This window comes from Lasioglossum baleicum, chromosome 8 (genome assembly GCF_051020765.1).
Source record: "Lasioglossum baleicum chromosome 8, iyLasBale1, whole genome shotgun sequence".
NCBI lineage: Eukaryota > Metazoa > Arthropoda > Insecta > Hymenoptera > Halictidae > Lasioglossum > Lasioglossum baleicum.
In genome coordinates this window covers 14292283-14312935 of record NC_134936.1, presented here as the reverse complement: position 1 = coordinate 14312935, position 20653 = coordinate 14292283, and the positions used below count along the sequence as shown (strand labels likewise).

General features: G+C 52.6%; 1 protein-coding gene across 7 annotated transcripts in view; it reads left to right on the top strand.

Moving 5' to 3' along the window:
* The window catches only part of Gckiii (Germinal centre kinase III), a 93395-nt gene that overhangs the window by 34760 nt on the left and 37982 nt on the right, over positions 1-20653 (top strand). For 3 of the 7 annotated variants that reach the window (XM_076428767.1, XM_076428768.1, XM_076428773.1), the window contains exon 2: positions 5447-5712. The exons of 2 other annotated variants lie outside the window; for them this stretch is intronic. In XM_076428767.1, coding sequence (XP_076284882.1) covers positions 5447-5712 — 266 coding nt within the window. Of the gene's footprint in view, positions 1-5446; positions 5713-5737; positions 20646-20653 lie in introns of those variants that run through there. 2 more of the 7 variants (XM_076428769.1, XM_076428770.1) reach the window with 1 other exon arrangement.

Sequence of the window (20653 nt, the reverse complement as noted above, 5' to 3'; positions counted from 1 at the left end):
CGCACCTGTGTTCCCCTCCGCTCGGTCTCTCGGTTCTATTCGACGACCGCGTCGGACAAAGCTGGACACCGTGTATGCAGCGATGGCTGCGCAGATATACGGAGCTCATCCGTATCGGAGCGTGCACATGTCGGCACGTACACAGGGACGCGGGCCGGCTGGCTTATGTAAATGGACACGTAACACTGGATGCACGTTCCGAGAGCAGGTGGAATATGACCCCCGGTGTGCATCGGGAGAATGCGACGTCGACGAGGACTTAGAGTTTTTGTTCCACGTTGTCGGTGGAGCTTGTCCCGCCGTCCCCGACGCCGCCTACGTTCCCGCCTCGACGTCCTTTCTTCTCGAGACGACCGCGTTTTTTCTCGCCCGCCCCCCGAGGCGAGCGAAAAAATTTTTTAAATGGACCGTCGACGGCCTCGCGAAATTCCCTCGTTGAAGATCAAGCATTGTTCCGCGCGCTTTTTTCCTCCTCTGTCCTCCGTTTACTCCAATTTCTAGTACATATCACGGAACGGGTTCGCGCTCCCGCGATATTGGTCCGGCTGGATTCATTTATTCGCCGCACAGACATATCTTCCGGCTACTTGCTCGCCAGAGTTCTAACGTCGTTATAAATCTTGCCAGCTATTTTCTAACGTTGTTTGTGCTGGTTGAATCGCTTAAAATGATATTACGAACGTTCAGAGAGAAGCGTGTTCGCCGGGCGAACAGGTTGAACCGTTCACGTGCTGTTTTCCCAGGGCAAACGTTCCCCGCACTCATTCGAACGGGTATGAGTTTCGAAGCGAAGAAAGTTACGCAGCTTTACGCAGCTACCGCTGAAGAATACCCTGCAGGATCTCTCTCGAGAGAGAGGGATCCAAGTGCCTCGGGTTTCCTTGCTACGCACTGCACTCGTCGTCATTAGCATTACATGAGTTTTATCGATGTTCGGATTCAGCCGAGCATGCGAAATTCCTGCAGGGGATCGGACTTTTCGCCGGTCGGACTGCGTCGTCGTCTCTTTTAACGAGTCAATATTTTATTCACCGTGCCCGTCCGGCCGCTGCACGGTCGCTTCCGTTCTGTTTCCTCTGTTACGCTGCCAGAGAACGGTTCCAAGATAATCTGTGTACTCGGTAGGATTCGTCTCAAGGTAACGGAGTCCAAGGCCGAGGCTCCTTTTCGCCTCGGACGCAATTTCGCCCGCATAATTCCTGCCGTTGGCGCTCAAGCTACATACACCGCCCTCCTTTCGTCTCTCTCTCTCTTTGTCTTTCCGGTCTTTCGCTGGAGGGAGAAAAATCGAACGATCGTTTCCCGAGCGTTTTGAGGGCTGTTGAATATTGAGGACACTTTGGGACGCTGATTTGGCATGCACAAAAGCGCATGCAATCTCTCCGGTTCTCGAGATGCATCGCGGGACGAACGCAATCTGCGACGTCCCGATCCAATAACACCTACCGCCTACTTCTTCCACAGAAGGGAGCACGGTCGGAAACAAATCCCGGATACTCTTACGCAGTATTCCCATTTGTCTTCGGGTCGTATCATAAAAAGAAAGGAGCGCGAAGGGAAGAGGATCCCTGAACCAATATTTCCATTCCCATTGATCCCGATACACCTGAAGGCCTCAGCGCGCGGTTCTGCGTCGCACTGCTCCGCTCTCGCCGACTTTCAATATCCTCGCGCGAGTCCGCGACTCCTGTCTCTTTCCGCGGGCGTATCGGAGCGCGGCGAACACAATAACTCGCGCCGCCATCCGTCGACGAAACAATGCCGGGGCCCCCGGTATTGGAGTTTCGCCCCGTCGAAATCCGTGGACCGTTCTGAAAAGAGCCAATAGGAATGTCCGATAGATCGACAGTCGCGCATGCAAATATAACCGCGCCGCCGGGATTGTGTCGGGAAAAACTTCTGCTCCGTGTATCCGCGATATCAGCTCCCTATTCCGTTCGGTTCCGCTCCGCTCTGCTCTTAGATCGGAGGGTTAATGTACCTAACGCGCAAAGATACGGCTATTCACGCGCCCCACGAGTTTCGCCAGCCAGCCGACATTCCTATTCATCGACGGCACAATGATTCCCGTAATTCGCCCGACGAAAACCCATTCGCATACGAGAACGGTTCGCCTCCGATTCCACGCGGCGGCAGTGCGGCCGCGGTCGAGAAATAACGCGAACACCCGTGGAAAAGAAGAAACTCGACGCGAGCGGGTGTAGCTGCCGCCAGAAAAAAAGCGTTCGATCGAAACAGGCGCTCGTTTCTAAATTATTCACCGATCGGACGTAGGAAATGCTTGTTATCAACGGCGAACAACGCGACGGAAAACACGAAGTAGTGTTTCGAGCATCGGCGAAACGAAAAGTATTCCCTAATTTTTATAAGTCCGAGAGTCGAGCGCTCTTCCAGGATCTCTGCCGCTATCTACTCCGCAGCCAACCTATTTCAATTTATCCCGGAGTTCGTTCGGAAAGTTTCAGCTTTACGGACCAGAAGCTCGATCCGAATTTCGTTTTAGTAGAATAGAAAGGTTCGTTTATCAAGGAGGTAGATTGCAGCAATATTAGAGAGGAAGGGGAGGAGTCGAGAGACGATACTGGCCAGACGAATCGATCGAGCGGCGAGAGGATTAGATGATTCTGCTGACCGTAGAATTCGAGAATCGATTCGAGAAAGGAAACCGAGGTGATTGTTCTCCGCGGTTATTTACGCGATGCTGCGAGCCACTGGGTTCGCCTGCTGCTCGTTTCTCGCGTCTGGCCGGCGAGATTCGGCGCGGCGATGCGAACCGAACCTGTTCCGCTGCTCTCCGTGTCGTAAAGAGATCGTAAAACGAGCGCAGCACCGCTCGAACACGCAGTTTTCGGTGTTCTCGCAGCGACGTCAACGGCGATCTTGTTAGAAGCTACCGCCTTTCCGTACGATAAAACCCTATCGCCACGTAGATACGTTTCCCGCGTATCGTTAGGCTTTTATGCTCGCATATTTTGGCTGCCGGCGATAACGAGCCGGTATCTCGTAGCCAGCGAATGATGAACTACCATCCCCGGCTCTGCGACTCTGTCCGCGCCAAACTGCGAACTTCCATTTTCTCGTGATGAACGGCGGCATCGAGCCCGACCATCCTCGCGTATACTTTTTCCCCGTGCACGCTGCGCCGCGCCGTGCGCCGGCTTCCGTTCCCCGGGATTTATTGGTAATTGGAAAAGTTAGTATCACTGATCGTGACGCACGCAGGATGCACGGGCCATTCGTGATCGACTCGGCCGTTCCAACCTCTCGCGTTTCCCATCGCGAATCTCGCCGAGACCTCCGCAGACCTCCGCGGGAACTCTCGTCTTACAGTTTTCAGCGGCGCAGTGTTTAAACGCGATTCTCCCCCTGGAAAGTCGAGCCCGGCAAACTTTTCAATTATCGAGATTTCCGGTGCTCCGGTTCTAGATCAACGTATTTATTTCCTGGACGTAAGTTATCGTCCCCTCCGCTCCGGTCCGGAAGCTACCCTTTCGGATCGAACGCTTGGACGCGCAATAAATATCCTCGTTCCTTTTAGATTTTCCCGAAGGTGAGGAGCCCGGTGTATAGCCGGAGAAATTCGTCAGGATTATCGGTCGTTGGAGAAGTTCCGGGGACTAGTCCGAGAGACCGCGATCGGTCGAAGGTGAAGAAAGAGGAGGCGGAAACTCTCACGGTGAACTTTACACGTTCGTGTCGACGAACTTCGATCGGGCAGAATTCGCTTGATCGCCGCTGGGTTTCTCTCTCTCTCTCCCTCTCTTTCTCTATCCTCCTATCGGCCGTTTACTGTTAATTGGAATAGTTATTGCAAGTCGGCGAGGCGATTGCCGATTGGCCGACGAATGTCCGCGGAGCAGCAGGTTGCAGTCCCGTCCGGCGACCTAACGCGGTTAGCCCCGAGGTAATAATTGCGGCCAGAACATTGCCTTGTAATCGAATTGGGTCGCTTCCGATACCGGCCACCGTGACGCACCTCTCTCAGACTCCAATTATCGTGGATCGCCGTTGCGTTACCTGTTAAGACGATTCTCGCCCCCGTCTTACGCAACATTGGTCGCAACGCGAACTATCTTCGTCGATGTACGAATCCTCTCGATGGAAACGCACCGTTATCCCGCTGCTCCACGCCAAATACAAGGCATAGAGAGCCCGGTAATAAATGGGCCCGCGACGGCAGGTGTTTGCATCGTTGGTAATCGAGTGAAGCGCTTAACGATAATGTCCTGTCAGGGGTTTCATACGATCCGGAATGTCCGTCGGGAGTTTCTTTTTTCGCCGTGAAAACCGGCGAGAGTCCCTACGCCGCGTCCGTTATCGCTTGATCCATCTTCCAGGTGTTACAAAGCCGATAATAAGATTGTCGTGTTCCCTAGAAGCCCAATTTATCCGTGTGTGGATTCTTCGCCCTTATCCTCCACTGCGATCCCGATATCTTTCACGGTGGGCGTGTCCGTTGGATCTCGACTGGTAGGCGTGGTCTCTTTGCTCTCGATTTCGGAACAGTGGCCCGCGGGGCAATATTTTCCGTCCGGCGGAGAATATCGTAAGAAATATCGACTCGCGAACGAAGGAAGGAAAAGTTTGGGAGCGTAGGAAGGTTTCGTGGCGTTCGCTGCCATCGATCTACGACAAGCTCGAAGGAGACAACGGCGAAAGAGAAACTGAGAAAGACAGACCGGGCAGGGAAGGAGCGGCGCAGTTCGCTGCACCTGACTATTTATAACGAATCAATACGAGCCGTCGGTCGTCGTGTTCTTCACGTGCTCGAGAGCCGCACGTGCAAAACGACGCGGCTCGTTTCGCGCGGAAACCGTAAAAAGAGGATCGGCGACGTGGCCCCGGTGAATTGCAGGTTGCAGGCCCGCGAGCACGGAGTCGCGATCAACGGCTTAGATCCTCCGAAGTGCATCGTCGCAAGGTGCAATCGGCCCAGCGACCGATCACGCGTTCGAGGCGATAGTAGGTGGCTGCACGGCCGATCCTCGACGAATCTCGCGCGATAATCGCTTCTGTTCGTGCCGGCAATAACTTAGGCGTTAATTGGTCGAAGCCTGGATTTGTCGCGCGTTTGGATTAACGAGCTGGGCGTGCGCTAGTCGCGATTTATCGTCGGCGACGGACGGTCCCGCTCGAGAAATATCGCTTTTTCCCGGAGATTTAATTTCCCATCGAGCGGCGTTCGTGACGAGCGCGATTAAAATCGCCAGCGAATTACTCCCGCCGTATCCGTTGTCGTTCGAAGGAGTTATAGAGTCTCGTTCGACGCGCCGCGCCGAGCGATTACAGGCCACGGGGCAAAGCCGGCCAAGTATCGGCGTCGATGATTTAGGGACGGCTCCGACGGTGTAGTACCGGAGCCGATAGCGAGCTTACACAGAATTGTCCATCCACTTGTCCCTCGGGACGAATCCGACCCGCTGACGGTCTCGATCTGACCTTTTAGTTGGTCCGAATTATGCACCGTGGCGACGAATGAAATTGCGGATCGCTGGAGGAACGATAAATCGTTTAACGAGCGACCGGCCGGCGAGACAGGCGAAAATGTTCGTCGCTATGGTGCTGCACAAGCACAGCAAGCACAACAATGGCAACAACTCGAACCACCATTCGAGCAACAACAACTCCAACCGCACAACCAACAACCTGAACAACAACAACCATCTCAACAATAATGTGAACAATCTGAACCAGGCGTTCAACGCGAGAGCGGTAAGTCTCGACTCTAGACTCTGTCCTGTAAAGCGCAGGATGTCGTACGATCTCGTATGGTTTCCATTTGATCCATGTTCATTCAGGTCCAGTTTCGATCGTTCGAAACGAGCAGCACGCGAGCTTTTGTTTGCAGTCGTTTAACGAATAAATCCAGTGCGTGCACCTGTTGCTACCGTCCGAAACGGAACCCGTTCGATTAATCGAAGTGACAGTAATCTTTGCCGAACGGTTCCAATTAAGCGGCAGCGGCCGCGCGAAACCCGACGAAAACCGGTAATACTTGAAATCGCGTTGAAAAACTGTTACACAACGTTCACGCGTCCGGCGGAAACACGAAATTTGCTCGGCTACCGGAGTTACACCGTCGCGTTTCCCTTCGCCGATCGATCAACTAATTCCTCGCGACTTTCCTCTCCGCGGTGCGACACGACACGGTACGGCAGCGCGAGCATTTCTCTGGGACGTTTTCCGCGCGATTTCTCCGGATCTTTTCGTCTCACTAATTTTCCAACCGACGCGACCCGACGCGACGTTCCTTTCGACGAGATGGGTAGACGCTGCGGATCGTGAGCTCGCGGGAAAGTGTGCGGCGGTCTTTTGGCACGATCCACCGTGGATTTTTATCAGTCTGGGGAGCTGCTCGTTTTCGTCGCCGAGCGCCGAGAAGACAAATTTTTCCAGCTCGAAGGAGAATCGCATCCGCCGCCGCTCGCGCAAAAGGGAGTTATCTTCGCCGGCGCAGAAATCCCATGGAAACGCGACGATTCCGCTGACGCGGGCCGACGTTTCTCCTCGCGAATGCCGCCTCTCCTCCAAATTTATATCCCGCCCCCCTCTTTCCATTACTTTTCTTCGCCCGGGCTCCTTAATTTCCGCCGTAATTCACTTTTATTTCACGCCTCGATTCCCCGATAACGCGAGACTCCCCGCTTTTTTTTTCTTCATCGAACCGGAGACTCTCGGACCGAGTCGGACCAGGCCGATTTCATTTCGGCCCGAGTTCGTTACACCCGCTCCCCTTTGTTCCAATTTCAATTTCCCGTGTTGGCCGACGAGTATTCGGGTTAGACACGCCGCCGGATGGACGGAACTCGCGAGCGATCCGTGTTTGAAGTCAAAAATGGGTCAACGAAGACCGTGGCAACGATAGAGATGCGCTCCACCGCACCGTTCCCTCGGGTGTTAGCGCGTCGATGAAAAACCGACGAGATACGTCGAAAGAACGTAATTATTATTTTCGAAACAATGATCCGAACGTCGTGTCCCATCTCGTGTCGGCGCGCGGAATAAAGTCGGATACGGTAGCCGGGACTAATATCGAGTTATCGCGGGAGCTGCATTTTCCTCGGGATCCAATTTCGCTTCAATTTCTGCCGCAGGATTGACTAGGCTGCCTATCGATATTCGTTCAGCGGCGCGCGGCCGGTCTCTCTTTTTATCGCGAAACTTGCTCGATTGTTTTTCATCCTCCCACTCTTCGCCTCATATTTCTATTGTTGTTGTTGTTGTTGCCGTTTTCTCTCTCTCTCTCTTTTTACATCGAGCACCGTTTGCCCCGTTCACGTAATTTCCCTGTGGCGCGATTTGCATCCTGTTTCGCTGGCGGGCCGGTTGGTTTATTTTTCGAGGACGAAAGGGTTGGAGGACTACGAATAAGTTAATTGCATCTATCGGGACTCCGTCTCGGCTACGCTTGCCCCTCCGCCCCGCATCAAGAGGTTTCCATGCAAATGAAGCCGGCGAGATTAAGCCCTTTGTGTTATTCGGTCCTGATAACGAACGTGTTAAAGGACCCGCCCCGAAACGCTGTAAATTAACAACTAGATTAAACTGTCCATCGCGTCGAAGTCTCCGTGTCTCGTCGCCGTGCGCGCACAAGCCTTTGCTTTCCAGAGGGCCCCGGCCCCGGGTGTTGTTCAAATACGCTCGGTACGAACGAACGGACACGATTCGCCGGTAATTTATTGTTTCTCCAGGCCTTTTAGCCGAGCCACGCCGGCGTAATTGCAATTTACAACGGCTCGGAGCCGCTTCCGTCCTCCGGGGAAAAAGAAACTCGCGATCACGATAACAATAATTAAATTTTATTGGAGATGCGGCGGAAATGGAAGCCGTATAGATTGAATTCCAGCGAAACGCCATCCCGCGAAATGAGCAGTACGGTAGACAGTCTCGTTTATCCGAACATGTCGGGGTGCAAGGCGGTTTTACCGTATAATCGTTTTCGATTCAAAAACGGATATTAGCTTCCTCGGGGAAATTTCGATTAACCTCTCCCCGACCTCTCGCGGAGAATAATTAGGAGATTGCGCGGATGGTCGCACGTTAACGAGTAGCCGAGCGCGTTCGTTAAAAGCGGCGCAAACGTGCCCTTTAACGAAGAGGCCGGATTAAAGCGTCCGATCGGCCGTGTTTCGCGATCCGAACGTGTTAAAGGACTCCCTGCGAACGCTATAAATCGCCAAGTGGATTAAGCCGTTCGTCATCCGGCGGGACGCGGGTCCATATCATTGCCAGCACCCGAATCCTTCAATCTCGATCGAGATCCGCACGGTAAATCAGGGCCGCACGATTTACTCGCCGGGTCCCGAGGTTCGCGCGTTCGAAATTGGAAAAATCGGCGTTTTCCTCGTTTATTCTCGCGCCAGGTGACACGTTTTCGGTCTGACCGGGAGGGCGAGAGTGTTTGTTGCTTGCGTTCTCCTATCGAGTGGCTCGGCGTACACGCGAACGCGAGGAGGGTGCGAAACGTTAAGCGTGCCCGACGAAGGGTGAAAGTGTCGCTCCGCCGGGGAACAAAGGCAGTTAAATAGATCGGGGAGAAGTGGATTAACGCTCCTTTTTGTTAAAAGACACCCTTCTCCGTATCGAGCCGACCCTTTCCCGTTCTTCGGGACTCCGTCCGCCAATCAGAATTCAGCTGGCTTCGTCTCACGATTTCGAGGCGTCTTGAAATCGATCCTCCACGTTTATTTGCCCCAACAAACTCGTCCGACGCGTTCCTTCGAGATTCTCCGATCTACAGGGTGTCTCGCGAGACGAGAAGAATTCAATTGATATTTCATGTAATTTTGAACCGAGGCGCGTCCTTAGTCGAGTCACAATTACCGGAGCGAGTTGATGTTGGCAATAAAAATCGCATCGAAGATGGAGTAGATCGATTCGGCGACTCTTTCTCAATATTTCAATCGCCGTGAGGCTGGCGGGCGTGTATCGTGACGTTCGGTGAAAAGGGTCAGTTGGACACGGACAAAGGGACGCCGATAAGGCCGATGCTCGCGGGAAATGCTTTCAAGGAACCCCCAATAAATTTCTATGTTCGCCGCGAGATCGGAAGTCTGTTCTATTCGAGGCGAGTGTTCGATTCTTTGCCGTCGGGTGTTATTCACCGCGAAACACGGATTCTACGTGAACCGCAGCTCGCTGCTCCGCGGAGGAGCTTTCAGAGCCCGAACTCCGTCCCCGTTCCCTCGATATTAAATTCCAAAGCGGGATTCTTGGCGATCTGCCTCCGGTCCGCGCAATTTTCGATCGCGGGAATCGTTTGAACGGATTTTCCCGCAGCCCTCATCCCCGCGATGGCGCAGAACATTTGCGGTAGAAATTAATCTCGCGCGATTCTACCGTGATTCGAATGTTCGGCATTTTTTTCTGGATCGAATCCGATCGGTCACCAAGGGGACAAAGAACCTGTCACCGAAACGCTGATGCGTTTAATTAACGCTGTCCACTCGAGACGAGACGACCGAGTCGGCCGAAAACCCCGGCTTGCCGTTGTCGCTTGCGGATCGGGATCGGGTTTTCTCGTGGTCGAGGCATCGGGGTCGACCACGTTGCCAGGGTTATGCTGGGACAATCGATGGACAGAGCCGCCGGTAATCAGGCCGATTACACCGGCCGCCCGTCCGTCCGTTTAATTCCCGGCAACTGTCGTTAATGCTCGACAAATTGGACGGGCGTTTCGATTTCGCGAACGCTAAATCGAAATATCGCGGCCTGGGGGACGAGGTTCGCGGAGAGTAGACATCGCATAATCGTCGACGCGGAATCGATCGCCATTTCCGGCGAATATTTGATCAGCGATTTCGAGCCGAGTTTTGACGCGGCCGCGCCGCTGTTTACCGAATTCTTGGTCCTCCGACCCCGCGTGGCGATTTGTTCCACGGTCGTTAACTGCGAGGAAATGAAGGAATTTGCAAACAGTATGGAATCGCGATCTCGCGTCCAGGAGTTTTCAACGCCGTTCGAAACGGTTTCCCGTGCGGCTCGCCGTGTATTTTATGGCTCGTCACCAGCCGGAGCTCCGTTTTTCTTTCTGTTTGCCGTCGGAGCGGACAGGGTGCGCGCACAATTTTCGCTTATAATCGATTTCGTGGACGGCCCGCTTGCTCTGGGGACAAAGGCCGGGCAATTTTTGCCCGACCGAAGTCTCGTCCGGCGACAGAGCCGGCCGAGCCAAAGGTTTTTATTAAAAGCCAGCCGCGGCTCGATCGATGAACGTTAAGCCGCGTTCACGCCGGCCACGATCTTCCACGAGCTACTACGAGTCGCCGCAGGATTTCCTCGACACGTTGGAATAAGGAAAATCGTAAATTAAATGGATTCGATATCGTCTCGCTCGATGTTTTTATTACCGCTTGGTTCTACGACGGTCCTTACAGGATCTTCCGTCTCGAAGATGTTCAATTTAAATGTACAAGGTGTCTGGGAAAAGCGGCGTGCACCGGGCGACTCGTAAATGGTAGCAGGACGAGTTTAATCGCGAGCCGGAGGCCACGCCTCGCGCAATTTCTTCGGAGGGAGGGCTGACGATCGTCGGGACGAGATGTACGCGGTGCCTCGAAAAACCTACGCGTACCGGGAGGCTCGTAAACGCTCGAGGAACGAATTTAATTACGCCGTATAAGGTGGCGCTCGAGTAGGAGCGAGCGAGCCGGCGACGAAACGCGAATGGAGAGGGTACGATGTAACGGGATAAGTGGCAGTGTCAGGCGTTGTGTAATCGGCCGCATGAGAAAGGTCGGTGGAACCGAACGAACGATCGTTGCTCCGTAAACCGGCGGACGTGCCGTGGAAATTCCGACGTTCCTCGCGAACACGTCGATCCGAGCCGAGCCAAGCTGAACACAGAGCAGAAGCAGAAACCGAGCCGGGTCGGGCAGGATTTGATCGTTGTTTAGCTCGAGCGAGTCATCCGTTAGTGGGTTTTCTCTTTTCTCTGGTCGTTCGGCGGGGAAAACGCCGCACGGAGACGAGCAAAAAAAAAGATCGATCGCGACCAGCTATTGACATCGCTGCGGCCAGTCGGCGTTCTCCGCTTCATAAAACGCTGCGCCCCGCTCGTGATTTTCATCGGCCCGCGGGCCACGTGATCCCGATATAACGGGAGATTCGAAAGTAACTTTCGATGTTCGGCAAAGAAAATTACCTGGCCGAGCGGGTCTCGCGCCTGCACTCGAACGGAACGGATTCCGCTTGTATTCCGAGCACGCGCGGCGTCGGTTGTCTTATCGCGTGTGGGGATTTTATATCACGCACTTGGGAGCGGTGCCCGAGAACCCGGCGAAGGAAGACGACCTAGGAGGACGTGGGACGCGCGTGATCGCTTTCCGAATTTCGAACGGGGGAGAACTAGAGCCGACTACGTCTAAAGGCCGAGAGCGTCATCGTCGAGACGGTGCCCGCAAATATCCCCCGGTTTCGCGAAACCTCGCGCCACCGGAAAAACGTATGTATCTGGTAGCGAGGCAGTCGTGGGTCGACGCGTCCAATAATTAGCCCGCTTCGCATCGCCGCCGGTAGTTACACTGTTAAACACTTACCCGTGGCCGGCATTAATGCATCCCACGTGCATTTCCCCCGCGGCTACCAACAGGAAGCCCTCCCAATACGAGCGGGGGCCCAGATCGTCTAATGGTAACGACGTAACGACCTTGCCGGCGCGGTATCTTCCGGTTACGAGCTTCCTGATGCCAGCCGCGACCCGGCCTGCCTCGTAAAACCCGAACGGAACCCGCGAAAAGCGCAGCCAGACCCCTGCTTTTACGACCCGATCGTCCCGCAGAACCTCGCGCGTTTAAAGGTAATCGTCTCGGGGCCATACATTATACCCGACCGATCCGGAACGCAGTTATACCATACCCGTGTCGGACCGATAGATAGCGTCTAACGAGGACGGACCGGACCGTATTCCTATTTTCGATAATAGCTTTTACTGTAAATTCTCAATATCTACAGGCTGGAGGATACCCAGAGTGAGACTGCTAGTTTTCGGAATGTTTTTGCGATGGGCCACCCTATATAGGCTCGGAGTGGACATAGTCGGTGACCCGTGCTCCGCAATGCGAGACCCGCATCGACAGGTCTGTAATTGCACGGTCCGTCTGGCCTGCCTTCCGCCGAAAACGGGTACTTTTGATTCTGATATTGCGCCTTGATTTCTGTCTGCTTGGGAACCCGTTACGCGGCACGCCGATTCCCGCGATGAAGATTCCGCGAACGTGACGCGAAGGTAATTGGATTTTTCGACCGAACACACGGTGGTTGCGCGTGGATTAAATAATTGCCAGGCAAGTCGAGAGAGCGAGAGAGAGAGAGAGAGAAAACCCGTTCACGTCGCACGAAAGTTGCTGGCCGCGTGGTCCTCGTCACGCTCGCTTCCCCCCGATCTACGAGAATTTCTATACACCGTGTAATTCCCCGTAATGCACCGTCTTTAGTTATCATTGCCGTGATATTAAGAGCGGCGACGTGGCTCGTCGTCAAAGACCGACCAAATAGTAGCCGTGCCGTTACCTACTTTCCTTCTGGCGAGCACCGATGACAGGGAATTACTCGTAATGTTCTCACGCGAAGTAATCTCTCGCTTTCCACGAGTCGTCCACCGCGTCGACTCGGTTCTCCGAGTCTCCTCTGTCGTTGCGAGCTTTCGAGTTGGCACGGTCTACGATCGGTCCCCAAATATCAACCCCTTTCCGGACGACTTTCGTTCACGGCCGCGATAATTAGACCTACCGTTCAGAGTTGGCGAGCCTAAAGTATGCGGGTACATTCGTTCTGCTCGCCAACTCACCAACTACAGTAATCTTCGCTACGAGTTTCACTTGATATTGGTAGTTCAAGGGGTTAGGGATGCTCTCGCGCAGACATATCCACCTACATTTTCTGGGACAACTGGGGCAATTCTAGGCACGGGATTATCTTTCATATTTTTATACCGTTTCCGTGCCAACTACCGAGCTCTGAACGACACGCGTTATCGCGCGAGGCACCGTGTTTCCCACTTGGGGAACTTCGAACCCTCTTAGGGTCCCAAGCACTCGAGAAAAATCGAATATTCCGTGGACCCTTGTCCCTTGGTGGCATCCCTGCCAGCCGTCCATTCTCTCGCGAGGATACGAGAAGGCTGGTAATGCCGAAATTGGCAGCGGTCCTAAAAACTCGGGCGGAGGAGTCGGCGTCGATTGGTATTCCGCAGCCGGAGCGAGTGTCATCAAGTATTTACTAACGATCGCGGCCCTCCTCGTGCATTATTTCCGAGGTGGGAAGGTTCGAAGAAGTTCGAGACGATTAGCCTCGCGCGCGCGTGTAGAAGCGGCCGAGATCAATCTCCTTTGTCCACAGGTTGTGTTAATGTTCTCGCGATGATTTCGAACGCTGCGATACGTCGGATAATGGGACTGGCGGTCGGATCGCGGAACTGCGACAGCTCGTTACATAAACGGTGAAAATTTTCGTGATTGCAACGCGTCAAGTGGTCGCAGTTTACCGTGCAGAGTAAACAGCAGATATACACGGTGATAGTTGCCGAGCGGGATTGGCCGTGTAAATCGTAGCGGACCGCCCAGACGCGGAAGTTTGATTACTGCTGTACAGTATTTGCCAACGCTGCCGGTTCGCCGAGAGCGCTCCTCGGGAACAGACTATATTGTCCTGTGGGATGAATTTATATATCGCGGTTATGGCCATTTGAATCGTGGAAATCGTGTCCCCGAACGACGACAGCGTTGTCCGCACGACCGAGCAAGAAGAGTTGCCGGGTCGAACGAGCGAATCGCAGGTTTTTTCCCCCCTGTGATCCCGACGGGCTTCTTTCCGAAAGTAGTGTGGCGCATGCCCGCAGTTACAAACGTCTTTCCGCACAAGATGGATGCGTCCCGAGAACTTCCGACGCCCGAAAGATTCTCCGGCAACGAAGCGACGCGACGCGACGAAACTTCCTCGAGAGAGAGAGCCACACTTCGCGAGTACGTGGAATCTCCTGACTCGGAACTTCGGAACTTCCGGCGAAATTTCATTTATCTTCCGACCGTGCTTGATATCGCGGCCCTCGATTCCGAGCCCCGGTCGCCTTCGACCCGCATTGCACGCACTATCTCCTCGTCAAATGTCAAAGCGGCATTGGAAAGGAAACGGTCGCGATTCCTGCACCGCAATCGATACGGATCTTTATTACAGGCTGGAAGGGAAAGAAACGCTCGAGCAAGATTCGTATCATTTTGTGGTGCTCGATCGGCACGATAACGATTAGAATTCATTATTTTCAAACGAACGTTATCGGAGGCGTTGTCCATTGTACGGGGTGTATAAGAAGTAATGGTCATCCGTCGCAGAGGGGTGAATCTACACTAGGGAGGACCTTATCTTTCGACCATGAAATTTTGGACACCCCTCCCCCCAATATTGTTCCATTTCAAGAAGAAATGATATGTATATCCAAAGTTTTAGTGTGCCACATTAGGGTGGACCTCAGGTATACCAGGTTTTTTCACGTCCCCTCCCTAGAATTGTGCCATTAGGTAAGAAAATAATTCCTGCAAAAGATGAACTTGATCGGATAAGGGGAAGACGTGCCACATTGACGTTTAGGTTGCGAAAAACATGAAATTTTATAGGAATGGAAATATTTGAAGGAAAGACGAACGCCAAGAAGAACGTTTAGTCATAATCAAAAGTCTTTCCTCAATGTCTCGGCGAATCAGGAAATTAGATTACTATCTGAAACGTATCGGAATATTAAACGCGACCAGGCATAATTTAGAACGTCGGGACTTATCGGTGCCTGGCATCGCGGTCTTTCCACAGACACGTCGAAAATTTCATCATCGGGGAACCGGAGGCCTCCCGCGACCGTCCGAGACACAATTGGGGCAAATCCGTAACGCGGCCGACCCCATGAACGTATTTCTGACACTCGATAAGGCGACTATATTGATCGCGCGACGATTATGTCACCCTTGTCCTGGCACGGGCTCCGTGTTGCCTCGTTCCGCTCCATCATCTGTGAAAGAATTCTTTTCTCCTTGCACGAGAGTCTGCTCTCGGAGTATTTTCGACGACTGCATCGCAGTTTCGTTCCACGGACAAGCTTCTCCGTTAAAATCGCGCTGAAAGAAGTCGCTCTCTCGCGAAGATCGCTGTGTTATTTAACCCTTTGTACTCCATTGTCCCCCGTAAAAGTATATTAAGAGAAGACACGAGAGGAATGCTGGCAATTGAACAATTATATGGCATTGTCTGTTCCGGGGCAGAAAAATTCCACGAGTTGAAATCGCTGGTTGCCGATCGGAGGAAAGTCTGCGCGCGCGAGCAGTTAAATTGAGTGGTTCGGTCGAAGGGAAGGAAACGAAATGTATATCGCAACGATCACCGGTCGGCCTGCCGCATAATCGCGGGCGCAGCGTAACGCGGCGAGCGTAACCGAGTCGAATTAATCGAGACACTCGTCCAGGTAGATATTTATGGGCACGCGTGTAACTGTAAACGCGACGACGCCTGTATTCGATTGCTCGTGTTAGTCGCCGAGCCCCCCGCGATATACCTTGCCTTTCACTCGACCGTACTTCGCGCCATTGTGCAGCCACGGTTGTGCAACGATATTTTAGCTCTCGGTGCATTGCAAAACGAACGTACAGTTCGTACGTATGATCGTTGCCGCGCCACCGCGGCTGTAGCATTGTCTCCTCTCCCGTGACATTCCCGACGCGAGGCGACGCGACGCACAGTGTTCCAAAACGCCGAAAAGCTGGCCAAGCATTAAAAACACTAAAAACCTTTCTAAAAATACTGTGTACTAAGGTTTTTGGGATCGCTGATCACGAATTTAATGTTAGACTTGCATTTTAATTATCCGTTCGTGAAGAAAAAATTAATATTTTATATTTATATATGATTATAAACGTTTATCTATCTATGAACATTTGTTTAAACATCAAAGTTAAATATTATTGTTTTAAACAAACATTCATACATAACAAAAACTTTATATTCTTATAATAGTAAGGTGTACGAAACAAAGAGGTGTATAAATATAAGAGAGAATAGTAACACAATTTCTTAATCTTCTTATTTGTTTTATTTAAACATTTGAGGTGTCACAACCTCGTGATCAGCGACTGTAAAAATCTCCATATAGGATGCACTAAATAAGTAGGAGTAGTATTGCTTATACAATATATGTATACTCATGAGGTAGAGCCGACAATATTCTGCTGTCTTGCATAGAAAATTTAAAACATGAATATCTTTTCTCGGCGGAATTTTGCGGAAATTTGGCTTTCGGGACATCGTTGAAGGAAAATTGAACTAAAGATATAATTTAGCACTGTCAATATTAATTTTTAAAGCTAATTTTCACAATTCCTTGTAATTTGAACTATTACTATTAATTCTTTACTTCGAAAAATGATCCTGTGGCCAGCTTGTCGACGTTTTGGAACACCATGCGACGGTTCGTCGACAAATTCCCAAACACGAGGATTCCGTTAATCGCATTTTTCTGTAGACCAGCTTTCACGACGCGACGATTCAATGTATTCGCGTCGCGTATCGCTCGATCGAGGTTTCACGATCATCTAGCCGAGTAAGATCTCGATGCTCGCCGGGGCCGATCCCCGATTCAGATTTTAATCGCGACGGTATCGGTGTCGTTTTCGTTGCAAAGAGTGGGGATAAGTGGGACGAGACACGGTTGTTGCATCGATTCGGATCTCGGTCCGCCATATCGAATCGCGATTGAACAGAAGTAATCCATTCTCGTTCGCCGTGACGTCGTCTATAAATATCGGACAACAGTGTTCCGACCCCGGACACGTTGTTTTACAGCCGCGACGCTGTTAACGGTCGCGATTAACGAACCGTTTAACCGTGAAGAAACAGCTCCGTGATGAAAAATCGGCTCGCATCTGTTCGGACCGGCTACGGCCGTAAAGTCGACTCGGATTTTCTACACGTCTTGTCGGCCATGTCGGCAGCCTAAGCTCGGCCAGATATTAAATCGCGCGCAGTCACACGCGTCCCTATTAAAATTCGTCCTGCGACCGTGGTACCATTAAAATTTAATAGTCCACGCACGCGGCCAACGCCAATCCTTTTATCCACCTTCCCTTCGCTTTTTCGATGAATTTCTCCGAGAAACCGGGCTCTCCCCGTCCTCGCGCCGCCAAGACCCGCTCGTCGGACCGTGTCGAGCCTGCGAACTATAGACAATCGGAGGATTTACGTTTCCGACGCGTTTTATTAATGGACTCGCCACTCTGCGGCGAATAAATTCCTCTTCCGATAAGCGATGATCAATCACCTCCTTCCAGGGACGATATTGATCGAATTGAGACGGTCTGGACGAAGTCTGAGCCCCGATGGCCCCTGTAGGGCGATGCACTGGTTCTCTAGAAACTCAGGACTGCGAGGCCACGCCTTTTCTTTATGATTTTCTTACGTCGTAGAAATTTACGCGGCACCCGGTATAATATACTCGACACGATTGCGAGGATAGTTTCATCGATTGATGTCACAATTTCCTCGCGATGATTGGCCGCGCGGCGTTCGAGTTTATCGGGACGTTATGGCGACGTACGAGTCGCGTTTAAATGTCGCGGTTCCTCGATCGTGGCTCCTTTATGGATCGCGGGCCCCAGTGGCCAGGATCGCGTGATCACAGCCGAGTAAAATAAGAGTCGACGTTCGCGTAGAATCCAATTCACGGCGGGGCAAGCTTGTTTGTTATTCCCTCCCTTTCTCTTTCTCTGCTCGGCAACGTTATCGATTTCACGGCGCCGCTCGCGACTCGGCTACGGCCGATAGCTGACTTGGATAGGTTCGATTACGAGGTATCGATTGCAACATACTTTACAGCTTCCCTGGGAGAAGTTTCGAAAAAGTCTTTCCAGCGGTGTTTATGGATCGCCGGGAACGGATTACACGCGTACGCACGTCACTCGCTCGATTACCGAAACTTTTCGACCAAATCGGGAACCACTCGGGAAATTAGATTTCCCATCGGCGAACCGAGTCACAAACCGAAACGTCGGATCAAGTTGGAGACTGAGCCGAAGCGCTGAAAGCACCGCTGGAAGATCGCTGGCACGCGGAAACCTTACGATCGGGCCGGCTTGAACGCAATCCCTCTCTAATTCTGTCCGCGCGGAATGTTACAAAATATGGTAATGCAACGAACTGTTATACAACGAGATTGTAACCGCGGCCGCGTTGCCGACGACGACGGTTTAAACCGCTAAAGCGAATCGACAGGTTTCAATTTCTTCGCCGAGTAACGGGGCATCCGAAGAAACAGAGTATCGGAATAAAACGTGTCCAACAACGGCGCACGGCCCTGAACGTTGCTCAACCGTGATCTTCGAACAATGGCGCATCGGATGATACCGCCTTCCTGTTATAACGCTCGCTTCCGCTTGATCCGTATACGGAAACTGTACACGGTTTCTGATATCCATTCGATGTACACTCGATGCTCGCTTTACAAAATAAATGCGCGCGTCGTGTCGGGTCGGCTTTTGACCGGAATCTCGTTTCGTCGGCGGTTCTCGGTGTTGTTGAGGAGTTCGCGACCCACTTATCGCGATTACCAACGATTCTGCATACCGGCAAGCGATTTCCTGGCCGATTTGCATAGGAATCTGCTTGTCGCGTCTCTTTTTGTCCGGGCCGCAACGGCTGATTAGCGCGCGGCCTGCAAAAAAGACAGTGTCGGTGTCGCCTCCGTGGAAAATATTTAGCACACGGAAAACACAACACGGCTCGTCGCGCCGTGAAATTGCATCACTCGAGTTTCGCGATCCGGTTACGCGCGCGGCTTCGGGCACAATCGAGAACACAATCGAGCATCGTCGTCGGTCGCAGCCTCTCGTCGCGGCTCGATTTTTTCCTGGAATCGAATCGCGCGCGCCGATCGCTGTTCTTTCAGCTCGATTTCATTCGACGATTCTCGCGCGGATATGAAATGCCGCGGGAAAATTTATGAGAGCGCCAAACAAACGAAAACGTCCGTGAAACCGCGCTCGACGCTCGGAACGCGATAAACGTATCGTTTCGGGTCCGCTTTTCTTTTCGGTTTCTCTCTCTCTCTCTCCGAACAAATCGATATTTCCCGTGGGAGAGAAAGCAGCAGCTTTCCACCGATCGATACTCCGATTTCGTGAGCTCGAAAGCCGATCGACGTCGCGACGGCTCGCTGTTCGCACGGGATCGCTCCGGCTCGGACGATCGATTTACGTTCACGCTCGGTAAAGCGTGCTCTCCCGCAGAGCGCCGCCTGTAATTTCGTAATCATTGTCATCGTAGTGGCTGGCGATCCGTGAGCCTTTACCGGCGATCACAACCTTTTCAAGGCCCCGAACCAGAGGCCCAGCCTCTCGCCGTATCGCGTGTCCCATTATCGTCTCGATCAAGGTTAACGCGCTTATGAATATTCACGCGGACGACCACAGCGCGACATCGTCCTATCGGAACGCTCCTCGTCGACCAGCTCTTTACGTCACTCGTTGAAACCTTAATTTACACCTGGCCCACATCGCGGAGCAACAGTTTCTAGTTTCTGTGTCGAGCCTCGTAATTCTCGGCGACCCGAAACTTCGATCGTTCCTCGAAGAATTCTTAAAACGCTTCGCTATCGGGTCCGAGCAAAGTCCCCGAGCTTCGGACTATCGAGAAGTCTCTCCTCCTCCCATAAAATCAAATATATCGCCCCGTCCTCATTGGAATTCTCGGTTCCTGGAACCGCAGCCGGTAGCTCTTAAAACTAATTTCTCTTTCGATAACAGCTCCCGGTCCCTCGGATTAACCTCTGTCTTTACGATGCCCTTTGAGACCGCGCCTCTGAATCTGGCTCGTCGATAATTTACAGGAAGAAAGCGGAATTCTCCGGGCAACTTTTCCCCGTTGCTGGTTTCCGGCAAAGTCGGCGAGGAAAATTGTTATCGACCGCGCGCGATCTTCCGCGGACCTAAGTTTAGCTGCTTCAGCGTTGGTCCTTGAACTTTGAGCCGGTGGTACACGGATTCTAAAGTTATCGCTGGTAGCGAGTTGATACCGCGATTGGCGAGGCGATTCGTCGCGAAAACTCGTCGCGGAAAATGTTCGAGTTCGTCGAACGATAAGTTTCTGGCTAGAAGGCGGTCGTCGGAGTCACACCTTGAGCGCTGAGCAGAGCAGAACAGAGCCGAGAGAGGCGAGCGTCTATCGGGTGTCCGTGAGTCTCGCGTCCAGAGCGAGCCGTTCCCCATCGCGTTCCCCTTCTCTAGCGTTTGATGTCCCACGGCTCGCCGCTCTCAGCCGTTCGCAGCCGTTCTCGCAGCGGCTCTCCCGCGCCTTTCTTCGCGCTGCTGCACCGCGTGTCAGTTCGAAAGCGGCCGCGGACAATAACTGACAAGCGACCGGTCAGTCAGCTAGCCAGCCGCGTTCGCGTACGCTCGCGTTCCTTCTCCTTCGGAGTTCTACCATGTTCACCGTTCTGTGCTCGCGGATGATCCTCGCGCGAGTGTCCGTATTTGTGCGCGATGGGTGAAACGTGAGAATTGAGACGAGTGTGCGTCGACACAGTGCGGTGCGTTTTTTTTTTCGCCAGTGATTCGACAATCTGTTTTCTCCCTGTAGCGTCGCGTCGACGCGCCCGTATTAGGGGCGCGGATTAATCGGTGAGTGT